The sequence below is a fragment of the Rutilus rutilus genome, assembly GCF_951802725.1.
Source record: "Rutilus rutilus genome assembly, chromosome: 16".
NCBI lineage: Eukaryota > Metazoa > Chordata > Actinopteri > Cypriniformes > Leuciscidae > Rutilus > Rutilus rutilus.
Window position 1 is genome coordinate 7,654,271 of NC_140224.1, and position 22,349 is coordinate 7,676,619.

Sequence of the window (22,349 nt, forward strand, 5' to 3'; positions counted from 1 at the left end):
ATTGCAGATCACAGCGCGACGCCAGTGGAAAAATGTATATGATGAACTGGGCGGCAACCCGGGAAGCACAAGCGCCGCCACGTGCACACGAAGACACTACGAGAGGTATGTCCGATTTTGGGGCGGAATATGCGGAATTTGGTGGAATTGATTTAAATATGGTAATATGTGTTAAACAATGCTGAGAGTATTACAGTTCTATGGGTAGCTGAAAGAATGATTAGACAAAACAATAAAATTAGGGAGGCATGTGTGGCAATTCTGCTGACTTTTCTGTGAAATTCTGTGTGGGTCTGCTCTTTAGTATGCTTATTCATGATAGGATGTGCCCATTAAAAAACATGCACTGACACTGTTGATTTTATTATTTACACCCCATATTATTAGCAGCCCTGCATGAAAGCTGTGCCTGCAGAATTAGCTCAGCAGATTTGGAACACCCAAATTATCATTTTTTATAAGATTAATCACTTTGTCCTACTTAACTTTTTTTTTTAAATCTCTGGTTCCCTTGACTTAAGGATCCAGAACAATGAGACAGTGAGTAACAAATGCTTCGTTTAAGGCATTGATTTGGTACAATATATTACCACAAATCCAGCATAATATAATTACCCTGCAGTATATTACACCAAACTAATGAAGTACTGAAATTATTTTTTTAAAGAAACACCGAAACCGAAATTAATGTTTTAGCTGAAAGTTTTAGTTGTGTATATATAAACATTTAAATTGCACATAATGCAGTTTATATATATATATTCATATGAAAAGTAATTGTGATTATTGGATGGCAGGCGGCTAAGCGCGCTACAAATAATGTTCAGTATTTTGAAAACAGCATAGAGTATCGGTTCATCAAAATGAGGATTGATTAAAAACAAGAAATCAGCCCAGCTGATATGTTTTCCTGTTGTAGTTTAACTACGCTGTGTGCACTAAATAGAGACTGACACGGTCAAAATGCGCCTTCTGAGAAGTTCTAATTAAACATCACAAATTTTACAAAATAAATAATTTTAACACTGTCCAACAGCGACACAGCAGGTAAAGTTACAGCGGGAGTCTGCGTCTCTCTTGCCTCCCCTGAGCCCATTGACTTTTAACAGACGCGTGCACTGGGTTTGATGGGGAGTAATTAAGAATGAATGGGGGAAAGTCACATGAGAGAAGGCAATGCCTCCATCGCGCTATGATTGGATGTGATCGTTTATGATAGGATATGATTGGTTCGTGCGATAAATATCTCCTCTTGTTTTCGTGCGCGTTCGCGAATTGGTCTGAATGAAGAAAATGATGGTGTTAATGGGAAGACTAATTAAAAAGTAAACAACCACTTAGATATCACTGCTTTGTGTCACGTCAGAATCAAACTTGAAATGGCCTGAAAACATGATGACTGTAGAGTTTTTTTAGTGAGCATTCATCTTGGGGAAATTAAAGGTACATCTTCGTGTCTCTGAACAGTGTTTATATAATAAAATATATGAAATTTAAATTGTTACTGCCTTTAGTTGTTATTACTTTGGATGTTATGTTAAATGTTAAAATGCATAAAAACACTAATACTTGGTATTAAATAGAACATTAATTACATAGTGTAAATATACAAAATATAATTGTATCTGATCTCTCTTTTTTATATGTTTATTTAATCAGGAAAAAGTGACAACATTAAGTGTAACGGGGACATAAATATTTGATTATATATAAAAAAAAAAATTAATAAACTGTGAGGACTTTGCCTCCTCATTTTAAAACAATCACTGCACTCCATATATATATACACACACTTTCTATATACAATGAAATTAGTATTATAAAATTAAACAGATAAAGGTGATATAAGACAGTGGTCATGCTTGTGTTTGTGAACTACTGTTTGAAATGCTGCATGTAGGGCAGGTTTTGGCATGGGTTTGTGCTTATTCTTAAAGGTTCGGAGGCAGGAGGAGACACTGTTATTGTATTTGCTCTGAAAGCTATCCAGTTTGACCTTTAAGGTTTGTGTGACATGTCTCTTTCTTCCGTCTGGCTCATCGAGGGCTTTAGTGGGGCCCGGGCAGGTGGAGTTGGCAGGGATTGTGTTCCTGGCAGCGTTCAACCTTCAAACTTAGTGCTGAGTCAATAGCCACCAATAATGTATCTGTTCAATGAATAATAGGCTGCCAAAATTCGATGTTATAACCTTGATCAAACAGTCAGGGATGTGCTGATGTGTCTGCTTGTGCAGCTGCTACCAAGAGTAATTAATTGAATTAATTTGCTCAGCAAATGAAGCCATTCTGTACGTGGTTTGCGAGTGAAAGGCCGTTCAAGCCGCTTCACCGGCTCATCTTCGGTTTTGGGACGAGCTACCTATTGTTCGGCTACAAGCTCTGCTCATTGAAGCCCAGCTCAAGTGGCTTTTCATAGGAGTCCTTTTGCAGGGCCGATGCCAAGTGCAGCCCTGCCAGAGATGGGAATAAAGATGTCGGAGATTCATTTTTTTTCTCTCTCTTTTTTTATGAGTGACCTCACTCCTGCAAAACAAGCCGAACATACCTTGATCTTGTGTGTGTGTCTGTGTGTGTCTTTCTTTTCCTCCCTCCCTACTCAGGGTAAATGATAAGTTCTTAAAAGATTTCTGTTAAGCACTTCCCCGCCCTTTGAAGGGCAGCCGACTGAACTGACTTTGTGTGGAATTACTCATCTTAGAAAGAAGGCACTCTAAAGAAAGCTTGCAAAGTCATGAATGAGGCATGAAGATGGATTTCGATCATGTGGTGCATGGCTGTAACTCAAATGAAAATCAATATTTAAAGGAATAGCTCACCCAAAAATCATGTCATTCCAAGCCTGTATGACTTTTTTTCTTTCGATGGTACACAGAAGGAGAAATGTTGAAGAATGTACTGGCTTTTCCATGTAATGAAAGCGAATGGAAACGAGATGTTATGCTCTAGAAAATTACAATTACAAAATCATATGACAGCTTTGCGGGTTAACAAGTTATCAAAGAATTACAACATAATTTCTGCCTATTCCTCAGAAGACTTGAAATATAGAGCATGTGTTTTATGGACGACTTTTATGATGCGTTTTGGGCAATTTTGTCATTCACTTTTATTGTATGGAGAAGAGCAGCCAGGATATTCTTCAAAAATGTACCTTCTGTGTTCTTCAGAAGAAATAAAGTTGTACGAGTGTTTGAAACGGCTTAAGGGTGAGTGTTCTCCAACTGCTGCTAATGATATTTACTGTATTATCTGATTAGCTTTTGGCTACTATGTTTGTTGTGGGGGAAGAGAATCAAATGTAGATTACAAATTAGGTCATAAAATATGACATCAATAACCTTGAGAGAGACTGCAGCATTCCACCCCTCCTCCCCTCTGCCTTTTAATTATATAGGTCAGTGGCACTGATCAATCTGGCCCATGCTTATTTATTTAATCCTCCTCTTCCCAGAGAGAGAGAGATCTTTGTTCCAAAAATGTTCTGCTTATGAATGCCTCTGCAGATAACAGCATTCCATAAACCTTGTCATGCTACTTTAGTCCCTCTATCGCTGAGGTTCATTTTGTTGTCGTGTGAATTTCTACTGTCCTTTTTTCAAAAAGCTCTACAGATATTTCTCGATGTACTCGGCTCTGCAGAACTAACCAATTCAGGATTCATGTAGATTTGCATAATGTTTGAAAAATATGTACAAATATTATCTTACAATTATGAAAAACGACTGATAGGTGCATTCATTGCCTCGAAATGGAACGCTAACCTACTAGTTACTGAATACCTTTCAGGAAATGCTGTATACTGCATACAATGTGAATGCATTATGCAACAAAAGAATGTTTGGTAACACTTTACAATAAGATAACATTAGTTAACTACCTTAGTTAACATGAACTGTACTTCTTCAGCATTTATGAATCGTAGTTAATATTAATTTCAGCATTTACTAATACATTATTAAAATCAAATGTTGTATTTGTTAACATTAGTTAATGCACTGTGAACTAACATGAACAAACAATGAACAGCTGTATTTTTATTAACTAACATTAACAAAGATGAATAAATACTGTAACAAATGTATTGCTCATTGTTAGCTCATGTTAGTAAATACATTAACTTATGTATAATGAACCTTATTGTAAAGTTTTATCATGTTGCATAGATTTAACATAACGAATGTCATCTAATGGTTAAATTGGAAATAAAATGATCTATTATTATTATTATAATGGAAATTACATTTTGTGTAACATTTGTTACATTTTACAGCATTGCAAATTTGGTCAAATTCCATGCATAGAGAAAATGTGCACATTTTGTAATCTCCATGGTAGAAATACTAAGTAGTATCTGTATGTTAGTATGCTATTCCTAACATAGCCATTGCATTGTGGGATTTATAGTAAAATGCAAGAACCTCGCAGTTCTTGATTATTGATTTTTGTATCCCCCCTAGAATTAATGTTTGCTCTAAATTCAACCAAGTCACGCTTCACAGACCTCATCCTTGAACCTCTACCCAGTATGACAGATTTTAATGCAAGCCCTTTAAGTGAAGTTTAATGATCTGGCTTTGAAGGAAGGCTTTTTCCCAGGGAGTATTGCATCAGCTGTTTTTGTCCCCTGAGAGATCGGCGCTTCATTTGAGACTGCAGCTGTAGTAAACAATAGCAGTATGCATTTATTATCCCTCAAATCATTAGCAAATGCACTGCATTATCCAACAATATATCTGCTACGAGTTCTCTTGAATGTCAGACGATAACGATTTGGGTTCTTAGAAATGCCAATCATTGATCCACATCTATTTATGATTAGCCGTTTATCTGTATTTACACCATTTGCCTGTATTTACCAAGTGGAAAGGAGTGTTGGTGTGACACTGTGGTTGTGAAAGCTGACAAAACCTAATTAAATCCCTGATTGATCTAATTGGTTTATCATCGCAATTTGCATGTCGATTTACAGGCTCATTTGCCCTGCTAAGATTCCATCGTGTTCTTTCTTTAACAAGACATGTGACAGTTTCAACCAGCACCAGTCCGTTGTCAACAAAAATGTTTCTCAATGAAGATAATACTCTTAGGTATACTTTATTACAAAAATTGCATTCTAAAATATTATTCGATGATTCGATACAGGAGGGCTGTCTGACTGGCTAACTTTTATAGTACATAATAATGTGGCTGTGATTCAACATGGCTGTCTTGGCAAGGTATATTATACACTATAAAAAGTGATCAGTTGACTTAACTTAAAAAAAAGTGAGGAAACCCGTTTCCTTTACATTATTAAGTAAATAAGCTTCATGAGTTCACATAACTTAATTTTTTCAATTATGCATGAAGTTTATTACTTAATATTTTTAAGGCAACTGGTTTCCTCACTTTTTTAAGTTAAGTCAACTTAAAATACTTATATAATAATAAGAAGGCAATAATAATGGTTCAAATAAAGTTTCAAAAGCAAGTAATCATTTGGTTTTTATTAAGAAACACTGTTAAAATACATAATGTAATATGCATAATATAAACATAATCAACTTAAGTACAAATGTCTGCAGAGGACGCCAATGGCCTTGTGATTGTTGTTGTTACACTTTACAGCAGATCAAAACATTGGCCAAACAGCATATAATTAAAATGTCCACTTAATCGTTAATATTTGGCCACATCTTTACAATAGAAATGTTACAACCACTTTAATTTCTTGAAAAAGAACATGTGGACCAGTGGTGTAGTCCTAACAAAACAAAAAAAAAGTGGTTTACTATTCGTAAAGAGTAGCATTTACTGTGAATGGAGCCGCTCTGAGCCGCTGGAAGAAACGTGTAAAACGGCCGCGCTTCACTCTGAAACCTGCAGCGCATATATTCATTTAACTGAATCTCAGCATATATAGCACTCTGCTATATTAAGATTTTTAAATGGTTTTAATATATATCGAGGAGCTTCAGAAAACAGACTAATAATGCGGTTAACAGATTCTCGTCCGTGGTATTTTGCCGGTTAATCCACCAGGGTAAATTGCAATCGTTAAATATTAAAAGTTAAATAAAAAGTTAAATATTTGAATATCAATAGATTTTAATCTAACATTTTAAATGAAGTGTGTTCGATAGCTTATCGGTTTTGCTGTTGTATTAGAATTGGTCAAATTTATATAAAGAAAAAATGAAAAGGTGCTTCCCAGTACAACACAGCAGAAACAGAAACCATACTTTTATCAAACTTGTTGCTTGTCGTGGTCGTGGCTGGCTAGGACACACAAAAAAAGATGGCTTTTATTGTCAGCTGAAATTTCTCTTAAAGACATTGACAACAAAGTGTTTGCAAAGTTTGGAAAGTCTGCACTGTGTCACTGACCCATATCAGACACGTCTTAAGGTCTGTCCTGTACTGCTGCACGCTCCGTTTCCCAGAGTATTTATAATGTGGAGTTTAAAAGCTTTTTCTAATGCTTTGTTTTGGAACAGCCACCATGTTGATATAGTTTCTTTATCCATGTATGGCTTATTTATGCTTTATCACTTCACATTGTACTGAGAGAATAAGTGCTGTGTTTATCTTGGGCTAAAGATTGAGCGGCGTTCAAGCTCAGGCCTCTAATTTAATGTCTTTAAATCACTACCCAGGAATGTGGCTTTCATTTCAGCCGCATCACAGAACCAATTCCAACAATCAAATGTTTTGCAGGGAGGATGTCTCTGTACAAACCACATACACTACAAAAACACGGGCTCTCATTGCGCATTATTTAGAACGTTTAATAATTAAAGCTGGCTTTTGAAAGTTAATGGGTTTTAGCCTGAAGGGAGTGAGTGAGGTAATTTAAGGTCTAAAGGCCAGGAATGACAAAAGGCCTGCTTTGGCGTTCCTTCTCGCTGTTTAACTGTGTGAATCTGGATTAGTTCAAGGGTCGACTTCTCAACAAAACCTTTCAGGCGTCCTGCGTAGCTTGGGGAACAATGTCTTTTTCTCTCACACACACAGCTTACATTCTCTCTCCCAGTCTGCCTCTATGATTAATTCACAGTTTTACCCTCTGGAGAAAAGCAGAAAAAGTTCATATTATTCCCCCTTCAATCCCAGCTCGTACAGATGTGATTATGAACGTGCTGGTTTTAGGTTGGTTTTCTCGGCCGTAACCTCTATTATGTCCGATAACAGGCCTCCGGTTGTTTGTTTAACGTCCGTTCGTCATTGGAAACCTGCTGAACTGCCATCTAGCTGTGTGTGTCGTCTACTGCGGCTGTGGTCAGAATTTACGGTTGGTGGCATTTCGACAAGCACTCATTAGGGCCACTTTTGTGGAAGTAAACTTAAGGCTCCATCAGACGGCTTGTTTAATAAGCAGTAATGTCGGATCCCGGGCACGTCTCCCCAACACCAAAGCGGTGGAATGAGATGAATGAGAAAATGAAATTGTTGATGTCAACAACCATTTGTCTTAGTTATTTCGGTATGTGGCCTGAAGGGTGCCGAGCGAGATGAGAGCGTCTCTCTGTGAGCGAGAGCACTCAAAGACAAACGGGCTAAAAATAGACTTGAAACAGTTGAGGTTGTGATTCTTTGTAATGTTTTACTTCCTGTTTTGTGGGCCTGTCACCGCTGGGTATCACGCCATCTTGTGACCAAGAAGCGGAAGTGCATCATGAACAGTGCTGAGCCTATAGAAAAATTGATCTGAAGAAAATAATGCCTCCACAATGGAGGGAGGAAAAAAATCAGTCAAGGTCACATTTTGTCCCAAAATCAAAAAGAAACAAATCGCACTCTTCAGATATTTTGCAGTTTGCACAAATTGATCATTTGACATTTTTACTTCTTTGCTTTAATCACCATTATTCTATTTTGGTGATTAACTAGTAATGTTAACGGGTAATATTTCAATTTAAAATAAAGTAAATAATTTTTGAATCTGTATAAATGAAAGGCAGTGCAAGAAATGCTACTATGACACAAATAATACGTAATAAAAAAATAAATGAATGAATCAAATAATTAATGCTCAATAAATAAAATCTCTTTTTCCATTACTAATAATGAAAATTGTGGGAAGAAATGTGCTGAAACTGTAATGAAAATGTCACAAAAATCTTTGTGCACGGCATGGAACAATAAAAATATGACATTCTGAACATTCTTGACATGTTTCATGAGATTCCCCCAAATACTGCCGCTGTCATATTTATTTTTGTGCTGAGAGACTTTATGCACTGAAATGTACTGGAATCAAATCACATTAATAATGATTTAATACTTGAAGCCACCCACGTCTATCAAGCGTCAGTTTACATAATATGATACAATGGTATATTTGTACTCGCACTGTATTTCTGATGCATTGGTACTTGTATATTTTTCCATTGCTATGGCAACACTGAATGTCCAAATGTTATTCTTCAATTGCAATTCTATTGGATTATGTAATGCTTATGTAAATCAACAGATCTATTTGTGCATGAGCTCTTTCAGTGGGCAGAGGAAACCGGAGTATTGATTGCGGGATGTTGTTCTAATAGCGGCATCCGCGCTCACAGGAGTGCCATGTTAAATATTAGTCATCTGCTCTGTGAGTTAGAAAGAAAAGGGAAAAATATCTCCCAGCCCGAATGACTCACTCTTCACAGAACATCTTTATATATACCAGCGATAAATTTGGCAGAAATTAAATTACACTTTTGGTTCCATTATAGTAACTCAATAATAGCGCGCTTGTATCTCAAAGTCTCAAACTGTTCTTAGATTGGCTATTTTCCAAAGTCTGCTATCAAAAGTCAGTTTGAAAAATTCTGTTATTTGTAGAGTTCGACTGATAGTGGATTTTATAACTAGGTTGGATAGTTTTTAAAATAGATACTGAATGAAAGCAAACACAACACATTAAATTGTGCTGAATTTATTAAAAAAACATTAACAACAGTACTGAACCATGAAAATGTACTGTACTTTTTAAATACTAGTATATTAATTTAATGTTTATGTTAGTTCATAGTGCATTAACTAATGTTAAGAGAAAATGTAAAAAAAGTATTAGTAAATGATGAAATTAACAATGAACAATACTTTTATTAATTAATGTTATAAATGGACTCTTATTAAAAAGTGTTCACATAATTTCATATAAATTAAAACAGTCGTGCTTACAGATGGCCATCTTTAAATATCTACACAAAAGCCATAGCATTTAAATTGACACATATGTATATTTTATGTATCCTCTCACGCTTTATTTGATTCTATTTTAGAAAACTTGATTATCTTATCAAAAAAATAAAGCATGTATTACGGTGACGATAATGTTTCTGTCGGCTGCATGACTGTACAGTTTGCTTTCTCGTGTCTCTAGCTGGAAATATGCAACTTTGCTGCATAACGAACGCATAAAAGCGACCAGCTGGATATAAACTAATGCAAATAGATGGAAACAATCGTGACATTAAACATTTCGGTTATTTTTGTCACATTGTGACTTGAGGTACTACTTATGTTAGCATTCTCTCAGCCTCGACAGCAAACATACTGCTGTTCTCCACTTATACAGCAGTGTCCCTCTCGCTGTCAAAACAAACTCCACGAGGCGTCGTGACAGTTTTTAGTTCGCCTCTAGAGGCCGCTCTCGTACTGTATAATGACAGCTCACCTTTCTCAGCCCGCTCCAGCAAGGGACTCGACCCGGAAAAACTATCGGTATGAATTTTTGTTACAGCAATCGGTTATCTGTGCCGATTATTCAGCAAAACCGATCAATCGGTCGACCTATAGTTATTTCAACCCAAGCTCATTGGAAAAAATGCCTGTCGTGACATTTGTCAAATTATATTTCATTGATTCTTGCTCATTTTGCAAGAGTGGCGCTAAACAGATGAACGTGAATCTGGTCATTTTTTATTGCATTGGTGGTTGTACATATCGCAGCAATTCGTAAATGAAATGTCCAATGAGTGGCGCTAAAAGCTTACTGCTCTTTCGCGAGCAAGTTTACTACTTTAGAAAAGCCATACATATGGTGCTGGTTATGTGATACAAATTTCAAATTTGGTTAGTTTTCAAATGCACTATGGTAAAAGTGTTTTGAGGTCATACAGTTGCATAGTATTTGTGCAAAAATACGAGCTTATTAATCAATAATCTACCCTGTAATCATAATTTGTGTGAAAATGAATAGAAGTTGTGGGTGTTTTAAAGCCACTAGTGGTCATTTCAGCTGGAAACTGCAGTGAATTGAATGTATAGGTATACGTTTTTGCAAAAATATAGGTAGAGGCACCTTTTTCCAATGAGCCTGTGTTGAGTAAAATATTGAAATAATTACAGTGAAATTGAAAAAAAAAAAAGAAATGATTTGAGTTTATTATTTTCATAGCTCTTGCTGTATGTCGACAGTTGACTCATTTGTGTCTATTTTTATTTCTCCTAAGGACTTCTAGAAACATAGTTACTCCTTAAATGTCTCAAGAAGTTTCAATTCAATGTCTAAGTAGTTTCAATTCACACCACAGCTACAGCCGTTATATTCAGAGCAATTCAGCTGGTTGTTGTAATGAGGTCTGTCGAACAAATTTAGAAAGGTGTCTTTTCAATACCATCCATCTGTGCAATTGCATACTGCTGCGCACAGCCTCAATACTAGTCAGTGTCTAATATTGACCAAGTTTTCTGTCCTCATCCGCAAGCCTGCAGGGTTTTCGGTTCCGCCCTGGTCATGTGGTTGCGGTTAAGGTTTCAGCAAATGAAGTTGTAAGGCTGGCAAGCGCTGGTCCTTTAAGGTTCCCCTATTACATGCAGAAATGCCAGTTCTCCATGCAGGAAAGCCCCACTGACCTCAGCACAGCTTCTTCCTCCATAATCCCACCAGCCACCGCTGCTCAGGAAATTGCAAAACACAAAACTGTAGATTACCATCTTCTAATGTGTCTCCTACTACAGCACCCTGCTAGAAAATAACACATCGTCGTTTACATCAACTTTCAGTAACAGTTACGTAAGTCGGGCCTCCGTTACCACGATCACATCTGCATTTACTCTTTGCCCCACTTGATTTTTATAAGCACCACTTTCCAGTGGCCCACGTCTCTTATGTGGAACACATCCCCGGGCAAGGGTGGCAGGAAAAACAGCACCTCGGCGGAGCATAAATGCTGGTCTTTGTATAATTGTTGCGTTCTTTAAGTATGATTAATTTTAATGGTCCGGCGTTCTCTGAGTTTCTTATTATGGAAATTAGTGTTATATAAAGATGGGGGGGGGGGATGCTGCAACACAATCATATTACCCACTCAGCAGTCTTCCCAACAGAGAGAAGTGCGTGCAGACAAAGGCTTATACCGACGCAGTTTCCAGCAGGCTGCTATCTCTCTGATGATGCCCTCATCTGCCCACATTATGAAGCAAGCTTTATTCTCCTCACGATTCGTAAAGCAATTATGCATCTGAATTAATGACAGCACAGCAAAGTCACATTGTGACTGAATTTTTTGTGGACAAATTCAGGTGTTCATATTAATTGCAGCACTTTAAAGGGCTATAAAAAAAGTGTTTGTCCCTAGAAATGATGTTTTTGCTGCCTTTGTGGTCTATAAGATTCTTTTGAACAGGCTCAAGGTGACACATAACCCAGGTCTAGTTTTCTAAACTAAATGATTCATTTGTTCAGGGAATTTTTTTAGTTCAACTTCATTGTGCTGTCTGGGGTAAGTACATTGCTCAAGGACACAAAAGTTCTCTAACAGCTCTTTATCGCCATCATGGCAGAGGATCTGCAACAAACAAAGTTGCATTGTTTGTTTACATGCACTTTAAAAGTTCCATTTCGGAACACTTTAGAACATACATATACTGACTTTCCTTTTCATTCCTATTCTTAATTTGAGGACATGCACTAGTCAGAGTTTAGAATCATTAAGATGTTTTTGAAAGAATTTTAGTCTTACGCTCAGCAAGGCTTCATTTATTTGTTAAAAATACAGTTAAAACGGTAATATTGTGAAATTGTATTAAAATTTAAAAGAACTATTTTAATACGTTATAAAATGTAATTTATTCCTGTGATGCAAAGCTGAATTTTCAGCATCATTACTCCAGTTTTCAGTGTCACATGACCCTTCAGAAATCATTCTAATATGCTGATTTGGTGCTCAAGAAACATTGCTTAATAATGAATCACTCTTAACAGTTTTTGCTGCTTAGTATTTTTGTGGTAAACATAAAATTAAGACTTTTATTCGGCAAGGATCCATTAATTGATCAAAAGAGACAGTAAAGACATGTGTAATGCTACAAAAGATTTCTTTCTTTTTTTTCTTTTTTTTTTTACAATACTTTTGACTAGTAGTGTATTCCCCAAATAATTGTATTCAACATCGTCTTGCTTATTTAACAGATAAAATGAATAGCAGTCAATGCAACACATACGATTTTAATGAATAAAATATTTTTATTTTAGTCAGATGGAGAAAATATGTTGCTGCAGTACCTTTGCAGCACATCAACTATAATTTTCTAATATGAACCCTGTTAATATTCCATCCATGATCTGCTTTCTCTGATTGAGCCGTTACAGGAAGCCTGAAAAGTGGCATACGTATATGTGAGTGTATGCACAACTCGATATGCAGGTGGTGATGGGTAAATGCAGAGCTCTCATATACATAAGCAGTATCACAGTAGCGGGCTGCTCTTAGACAGAGGCTTTGAGAACACCTGAGCCCAGCCTGAGGCTGCAAAACATGTTGATCTGGCCTAAAAATGAACCATTGCAGTCAGTGCGCTGAATAGAGGAACTAAAATAACTTCAGCAGAGCTTATGATTACAGACAGCTCTCAAAATGTAGCCTGATTCGTTTTCATGACTTTGCGGCTGCTCTAAAAGGGGATGCAAATGTTTTTGTGAGTGTTCAAATCTATCTGTTTGCTGAAAAATGTACACCTGCATTTGCAAATATGCCTGATATTAGGTTTTTATTGAGGCAAAATATAATTATATAGTCAAAAAATATATATAGAAGCAAGAGAAAAGAAAAAAGAGGAATCCCATGGTCTCAGAAGTGGTCTGTCTTCAATGAAGCTTTAGACAGTTGTAATGGACTGACAAGTGAAATCTGATGGGGAGGAAAACTCAGCATGACACTCGCACATTACTGGCAGCAGTCCTTTTCGGTTAAACTCGGGTTCACGGATGTATTCATTCTTTGTAGAGATGTTTGGAATGGGGACAGGAAGGGGGATGAGCCTCGTTTCCAGCCACATGAGAGGAAATAGTCCTGTAAATGGATCGCTCTTGTGGCACTTCAAGTTATTCTTTGTACTCCCAGAGTGAGTACACGTTCAGACCATCAAAGAGGTTTCTTGGTTCATTTCCCAGGGAAATGTATTCCACCACACCATTTGTGACAAAATGGTGCATTTTCCTTTTTCCATTTGTTTATTTTTATTTTGAAGGCCGGCCCTGTCAGTGGTCTTGGTCTTGCAACACCTACTTCCTGTCCTTGATGTGCTTTCTGTCTGGCAGCTTTTTAGGATTGCACGTAAAACCGAATCTAATATAGCTATTGTGTATCGTGTTTTCATTCACTGTCAAATGATGTTATTTTATACTTCATTGCACTCAAAGTTTTAGGCAACAATGCAGAAAAAATATAAACCAACAAGCAAAAAAAACAGCAATAAGTATCAGTATAAAAAAAAAAAGTATAATGTTTTACATTTAACATTATTTTATGAAATCAAATTACATGTAAAAATTATATTCCCTTTCGTCAAGCTTGGCATTTAAAGGTACACAAACTTTTCTTTTTTTTCAAAATTAACAATACAATACACCATCAACCTTCCTTCCAAAACGTGTTTTTGTCTTACCCTGATTCACTACGGTAAGCCTCTTATAAGTGTTTATATTTTAGATCTTGTGTACTCGTCTGTGTGTATCTCGTCATATCCATAAATAGTGAAAAGTTGCTGGGCTACTTTGACACGTGTATGGTGTGGGAGTGAGTGCTGGTTACTGTATGATGATTGAAATCGTGAAATGGCCTTAAACAATTACTAAATAAACTGCAAAATGTTACGTTTTCAGTGGCAGCACCATCTGCGGGACACTTTTAGCATATTAGCCAGGGCTCAAAGCGCCAAATGCAAGTAAAAATTGCCGCTGAAGCTGTACTTTATGAATTTTGACAATGCATGGTGGTGAGAATGTGAGATGGCTTGTCTTGTTGGCAGTTGTGTGTTGGAATTATATAAAAATATTGACTGACGCGCTGCATGTTTCAGAGTACCGTAACAGCACTGCGTTTTCAGTTTCAGGTTTAACAACAAAATGAAGACAACCATAAATGTGTTAGTATTGTAATTTTACTGTCGTTCTGTAAAATAAATGAATTATAATTATTATTATTATTAATATTGTAATAATAATAATAACTATTAATACTTCTATTAAATCATACTGTATATTGTATTATAACATAATATATTATTATCATGATTTTTAAATACTCCATTTTTTTTATTTTACAGTAAAAAAAAAGCCTGTATTGTTGCAATATAAGCTACATCTTTTTTAATTTGATAATGTTTTTTATTAATAATTCCCTCGGGGGTGGGAGCGTAATCAGTTTTTCCTTTTTCCAAGTTTTTTTGTCTTAATCTGATCACATGCCTGCTCAGGGGAATCACACGTTTTTTTTTTTTTTTCACGGAGAACAGAGGAGTGTCTGCTGGCAAAAAGAGAACGCGATAGAGCTTGTAATAAAACAAGAATCAACATTGGCTTTGCTTTTCGTAGATGGCAAGAGCTGAGGGATTTGAAATGTTGTTAAAATGACATGGAGATGGCATTTTTATGACTCAAAAGGTTGGTATGGTATTTTATTGAACAGGTAAATTGCCATATTTATCCGCTCAGTCACGCAGAGCCGAAACAGTGTCCATCTACAAAATGCATGATGTTTTGTTTTTTAACCGCTAGAGGGCCAAAACATTTTGCACTCTTTCTATGGGGTATTTGGTTGTCATCAAAGCTCAAAATGCATGAAATATTAACATTACATGTTTTAATTACATTAATTACAGAACACTTTCATATTGTTTTGTTTTCTTTGCTTTAAAAAGAAGTGATTGTTCTGATCTGTTCACACAAACGGCAAAAAATGTAGATTGATGACATTATTGACATTGTTTTATTTTAGCTGTCACCACAAAATTGTTATTTATTGCCTAAGGTATCAATTTAGTATGAGTGCAGAGGAACCAGAGGGCTGGTGTTGTACCCAAGCCAACATTTTTGTATCGATCCAGCCATAATACCCTAAAGATTGGCAAAACCTTGAATACATAAAGACTGCAGAATTAGCGGTGTGTGTGTGTGTGTATCTGTATCCCTACCAATGTTAAAACAAAATCTTCGTGTTTACTTTGCTCTATCTCTCTCTCTCTCTCTCATATAAAAGGATGTTTAATTGCATATTTCCTGTTCTTGGCATTGTGCCCTTCACCGGCTGTATGAAATAGAGTTTTACTGCTGTCTATCTGCCAGCTGCTGAGCTCAATGAAAATAACAAAGATTTCAAATCTCACAGACGCCCTCAACCTCTTAAAAATATTTTCCTCTGAGGAAACACTCCACATCCTAACTTGTAAGGAAAGATTTTCTACAGTTTTTTTTCCCCTCTGTGAACTGAAATGGGAAGGGAACGGTGACTTGTTATTCCCATAAATGGCCATGTGGCAAGAATGAGTGGGGATATTCGTCATGATTTATTCCCTGACTTCTCACCTTGTGACAGAGGGCTATTTCCATTCTTATCTCAACTCTCTCTCACATAAGAAAAGTACTCAGACATAAATAGGCAAGTTTAAACAGTCACATCTGATACCAATTATCTCTCCACCAATCGGAAGAGAATATTAGTTAAATATAACATTGTTTTTTGCACTTTGAAATCAGGCTGTCATAAGACCAGCTTAAAGCTCACTAAGGAATCTATGGGGGTTTGAAAAAAAACTCCTTTAGTTCCAGACGAGGGAGATTTTTGAGGATTAGCTGTGAACAAGATAAGTCATTGTGTGCATTATTATACCTCCATTATGTAAACATGAAGTGAAACATTACAGTGGGAATCAGGTATTTGGCAGCTGCCTGCTATTTTGATTCGACTGCGCGGACCGAGCCGTTTTCCACTTTTAGCAGCTGTAACATGTTTAAACTCTTTTGGTAATGGGATCTGAAGATGAATGTTCCCTCTGGGCTCCTGCTTAGCTTTGCCGCTGGCCGGACGCCAAACCTCAGCCGGCATAGTTTTCCCGTACAGCCCCTGTCTGAGCGTGCTCAGTGCGTCCCACCTCCGAGAGCCCCGAACATCCCGCCGTTGAGTAAACACACGGCTACAGATACTAGAGATAAATCCCTATTGAGATACCACCGGATCTTATTAAACAGGAATGGAGAGAATGATTAAGAGAATTGGGGGGAGTGGGGGGGGGACACCACCAAAAACTATAATAATATAATTGTAATAGAGCAGTCTTTTGCATTTAGCGGTCTCCATCATGTTGATGGATTCCGCTTCTTCTCTTTTTTTTTTTTGCATTTGTGTATCGTGATGCACAAGATGTGAAATGTACTGGATTACAGCTGGTGTATTACAGTAGATATTTATAATTCCGCATGCCTTCAACAGTTTCCAGTCAGACTCATTTATCACATCAGACACATTATAAAAACTTCCAAGCTACAAGAGTAGAAAGGCAGATCATGTTGCTGTGTACCTCCATCCTCAATAACACTCTCAAGTAAATCATAATTTCATCTGCTGTCATCTTGGCTTTGATTTCATTAGTCTTCTGTCTTAGTTTTCTGGATGGTGCTGATCTGACATGATGTGATGCAATACAAAAAAAAAGGTACATTTTCATTAGGATCAAGCCCATTATCCACAATCTGTCCCCTATTTTGCCTCATTGTGGTTAGGCATTTGCTTGTGTAATCATTCATTCAAGTGTTCATAGCTGGGTGTTCCTTCAACTACAGGCACTTTTATGTCCCATTTGCTGATTTTTCTACTAACAAATCTGAACTTTAAACTGTTTTTTAAACTATTTATTTGGGCCTTTTTACACAAATGTTATTTTTTTACCCTTGACCAAGAGTTTCAAGTGCAATGAAACGAAAGTAGCAACTGATCTTTTCTTTGATATTGTGGTGTACATCCGAGTGTAACAGACCATTAAAAAAAAAAAATCATGGTCAAAAAAATAAAAAATAAAAAAGATCAATAACATGCATTTAAAAATAGGGTAAAATTTTCATTTCATGCCAACTTTAAAACATTACACTCTAAACCTTATTTTATTTTTAGTAATAAAATATTACTAATTACTTTTTAGTAAATGTTAATGTGCCATTTCACAAAACAATATTTTTCTAAAAGTATGCAAAAAATGTAAAACTATTTAATTAGGGATATGTATATTAAAATGCTAGCTATGAAATTAGCCATAGCAGTACGTTTATAATGTAATTTCTTCCACATATTGAATAGGGATTTGAGATGCTGTGGAAAAATTACCTTTGTTAAAGGTAAAGAAGATATTTTGAAAAATGTCTGTAACCAGACAGTTGATGGACCCCATTGACTTCCATAGTATTTTTTTTTTTTTTTTTTCTACTATGAAAGTCAATGGGGTCCATCAACTGTTTGGTTACAGACATTTTTCAAAATATCTTCTTTTGTGTTCAGCAGAGAAAAGAAATTCTTACAGGTTTGAAACAACTTGAGGGTGAGTAAATGATGACAGAATTTTCATTTTTGGGTGAACTATCCCTTTAATGTTGGTTAAAAAAGTAAACAATCAAATAAAATAAAAGGTGTTTTAAGGGAATATCATTCCTTTAAGTCCACAGGGCCAAAAGTGCCCATATGAAGAAACAGCCATCTATTGTAACCAAAAACATTTTCAGTAACACCGGTTCATAGGAAGGAGACACATTTATTTTTGTTTTATGTCATGCATGAATCAATTCCACGGTTTGTCTAGGATAACAAATAAAGGCAACAGGAAACAATGCTATCAGTTATTATTTTGTATCAGTTGAGGAAGAAGACAGGAATGTGTAAAGTAATAGAAGTGCAAACAGATGATGAATCGGTCTGATTCCACTAAACCTGTATCACTTCCTACTTTTCCTCAGGCTCATCCTACCCTATGAGAGGTTTACTAAAGGAGAGGAGGACAAACCCCTTCCGCCGGTCAAACCCCGCAAACAGGAGGGCAGTGTCCAGGAGGCCATTGTCAAAACAAAGATGATGGCCATCAAGCGCCCTAAGGATGAACAGAAACCGGTGCCTCGGAACGAAATGGACATCTCAGCTAAAGTCCCAGAGCTGGTCAGTCTTTGAGTGTTTAATCTGTCTAAAAGCAGCACATAGAGAATCTACATTCTGGCATATGAACACTCTTCCAGGCCAGCATGCCAAATGTCTACCATAGGTTTCTAAGGGCTGTCATAGTATTCATTCAATGTCGTAAACGCGGAATAATAATACAGATTCAGTGCATGCTAAAAAGTTGGCTGGAAGAAGAACCATGACAGACCACTTCAAGCTGGGTGCCTTTCCTCTCCTCAATAAAAAAGCTGTCACAAGCGTGTGAGAATAATACTGTCAGGAGCAGCTGCTTTTAACATAATTATTTGGGCTGATTTGGAAGCTCTGACCGCTGCACAACAGCATGGAAATCAAATGCTATTTGTCTGCCTGACTAACTCCAGGTGATTTATACGCTGTGCCCGATTCTATTATTTTCGGTGAATCTCTGGACTGCAGAGCATAAGGTTTCCCTTACAGTTCCTTTTTCCATAAGCTCCTTCTGAGTTTTGTCCACAAATCAATTTGAAGATGAATTGTGGGGGAAATCATGACAGTGCTCCCTTTTTTTTTTTTTTTTATCGACAAGACCTTTTTGTGCACAGAGCAGCTGTGGTGGAAATGATTTCCTATCACATCTTTGAATCCAATATGCACTGCATGCCACATTTGTGTTCTTATAGAAACCGTGGGCTTATTTTTATCCTTGAAAGCCAATAAATCCATGGTGATTTGCAAATGTCTCTCCAGTTAAGCATAAATATGAAAAACGGAGAGCACGGCTGTGGAAGGGAATGAAAATTGAGTTATTATTTTCACATGAATAAGCAAATGATTACAAAGATGAAAGGGCTGTTTGAAAAATTCTCTCGAATTGTCAAATTTAGACACATTTTCAAAGCCGTTACGCAGTCCGTATTCATTTCTACCTCACATGAAATGAGTAATAGGTTATAGTGTGGAAACAAAAAGGGCTGTTGTAGGTTCTTTTCCAGCTGCATGCCTAGCTCATCTGTCTGGTATGTTGTGTAATTTGAAAGGCCTCTCCAGATAATTGATTGAACATTGTACAAGGCAGAAAATGAAAATGGAATTCTCTGTTTGAGGCAGAGCCGATATGACAAGACTGGAGCGCAGAAAGGAGGAAAAAAACACTTAAAGTAGAGTTATAGATCTCAGGGAGGATATTTGGAGAGAGAGATGCTGGGAGTTGTCTCGGGGGCCTGCATGTCAGTAGAGTATAATCAGGGCATGTACAAATATAGGCGCGTTGCTCTGGTAAGAATCAGAGCATTGTAAGCACTGTTAAATCAGTCCTTCCTCAGGCACCAAATACAATCAAGGCTATTGAATGACACACGCTGAGCCAACGGGCGGTCACGCCGCATTACAGCTGGGTAATTTTGCCTGTTAGTCACTGGCTGCTTGTGGCCCCAAAGACATTCCTGCTAACTTGTAGAAGTGTCTAAAGGGCGATAGACAGAGCGACCCCTAGGGTCAAAGGTTTAAGAGGTGTCCTTCTCAAATAGTTACTTGGAAAGCGACTCATTCTCATTTGAGCTTCACAGTGAATATGTGATTTGTGAGCTAGGGCCATATCATGCACCCGGCGCAATGCAGCGGCGCGAGTGTTTTTTTGCTAGTTTCAGTCCGACGCAGTTATCATTTTCACGTCCTGCGCCACGTTGTTTAAATAGCAAATGCATTTGCGCCCATTTGTGCGCCCATGAGCGTGCTGGTCTGAAAACGAGGTGTGTTCAGGCGCATTGCTATTTTGAGGCAACTGAAATAGACTGCGCCATTGATCAACTGAAACCTGGTCTAAAGGCATTTTTTTTTTTTTTTTATGTGTGCCTATAGGAGGGTCCAACACGAGCGTACACTGCTTATTACACACACAGGGACGCAGCAGCACACAAACCAGCCAAATATTACAAATAAAAGTATTACAATGAAAAAGATTATTATTCTGTACATAAAGATGTGGTGGAATCCGGCTTGTCCCGTAGATGGTCTGCTTGCTCGCTGTAACCTCATGCACGAGCAGATCCGTTTCCTCTCTGGAGAAGTTTTCAGTCTTTCCACTATCAAATTCCGTCATGTAAATAGCGAATCCGCCATGGCGCGAGCGCAACTGGCATATAAAGGGAATGGGAGATGAAACTCTGATTGGTTTATTGCGCGTAAAGCCCAAAACACACCCATTACTCATTAATAGAATAGGGAAAACCCTTTTAGACCATGCGCCTGGCGCGTCAACCATTTTTTCCGTCGTTAAACTAGCAAAAGTGGATTCAGACACGCCCTAAGTGCACTTGCGCCGTGCGCTTTAGACAATGCGCTTAGATCATTCAAATAGAGTCAGTTATCACTACCGAAATATCATTACTCTATACCCATGTCCCATAGAGCACATTCCCTTAGTATTTAAAAGCTAAATGTATTCATATGAAATTATATAGTAACTTAAACTTAAACAGGGTTACACATTAGGGTTACACATTATTTTACAGTATGTGTACTTACCCATGAAATACATATAATAAGGTAGAGCAACATAGGTCAAGGTTAGGTTTAGGTGTAGGTTCAGGGTTAGTACCTAGTTAGAACTCAGTTATTGTAATTGCTATAAGTACATAGTGTGTACATGTGGAACAGGACTGTAAAATGAAGTGCTGCCAAAATTATATATATTTTTTTTTTTTTTTGTAAAAAAAACACAAAACAATAACTAATAAAAATGACAAAACAATGAATCCATTAAAACTTTAACTAGAATTAAAATGCAAACAGAAAATAAAAACTTAAACTATAATTGGTACAATACTAAAATTAGGACCTACTGTATGAATTACCATGAAATTGTGCTCAAAAGCTGTCAGATAGTAGATCAAGCCATTCATTCTGTTTTCAAGTCTACAAAAACAAGCTGGGACAAGTTATTTATCTCTGTGTAATGTGTTGTATGAACATGTGATTTTTCACATATAGTTACACATTCATCTGGGTTGAGTGAGGAAGTGGAGTGAAAGGGATGAGGCAGCCTTTTATTTGACACCAGCTGATGTCAAACATCTGTGCATCTCTTCCTCCAACACTGATAATGAATGGATGGGCGGGTGCATGCCTCTCTTCTGCACCGCTGTCACCACTCTGAAGTTCCGGAAAGCATCTGCTCATTAGAGACATGTGAAGTTTGTCCAAAGTGCAAAACTTGCATCGCGCTCTGGATCACGGGGATGGCAGCAGGTGTCAGTTGTCTCTTTTATGCAATCATGCTGACTTTGTTTTCTACTCTCATTTAAGCAGACTGCGTTTAGAGGATTTTGGAATTGATTTGTTCAGCTCTGAAATGATGCAAAGCTTACACAGCCTCATCTTTTATCTCATTTGTGTTAAAAAGGGACAGAAGAGATATTTGCATGGGGAAAGCATTGATGTATCAGCTTTAAACCTGCACCAAAATACTTTGACGTCGGCCATTAGCATGTAGATGCTTAACTTACAGCATTGTTCAGCAAGTTTGTTTATATGGTTTCTGCTGCACTATATGCAAGCTATATGACTTGGTTTGTTTTACTCACACTCAAAATCAAATCAGAACATCCAGAACCACCTGGTCAAAATGATCCCGGCATTGGGCCGACTGACATATCATTGCATGCAAGTTTAAGGACTGTCCGTGAGTGAGCTACATAATCCCATGTTTTGATACACTACAGCAGTAACTCAAAAGTTAAAAATACAAGATTTTATAGTCCAATTCAAACACATGGATAATAATTTGATTTTGTAATTTTATCTTACAACCTCTCCCATCTGTCTAAAAGCTGTTAGAACTCCTCTCTCTGACTGGTTATAATATCGATACCATGCTCAAAACTGAATGCTGAACCCAGTCACAAGCAGACTACTCTTAGAGCTTTCAAAGGACCTTGAAGCTTACTTTGAGGTATAACAGAATAATAACATGCATGTCAAT

The 22,349-nt window shown here is 37.1% G+C and overlaps 1 protein-coding gene across 1 annotated transcript in view; it reads left to right on the plus strand.

Annotated features, from left to right (window-relative positions):
- The window catches only part of arid5b (AT-rich interaction domain 5B), a 108,357-nt gene that overhangs the window by 81,802 nt on the left and 4,206 nt on the right, over positions 1-22,349 (plus strand). Inside the window, exons 8-9 of the mRNA XM_084434013.1 lie at positions 8-105; positions 18,193-18,388. Of these exons, the coding sequence (XP_084290139.1) occupies positions 8-105; positions 18,193-18,388 (294 nt within the window). The remainder of the gene's footprint in view (positions 1-7; positions 106-18,192; positions 18,389-22,349) is intronic.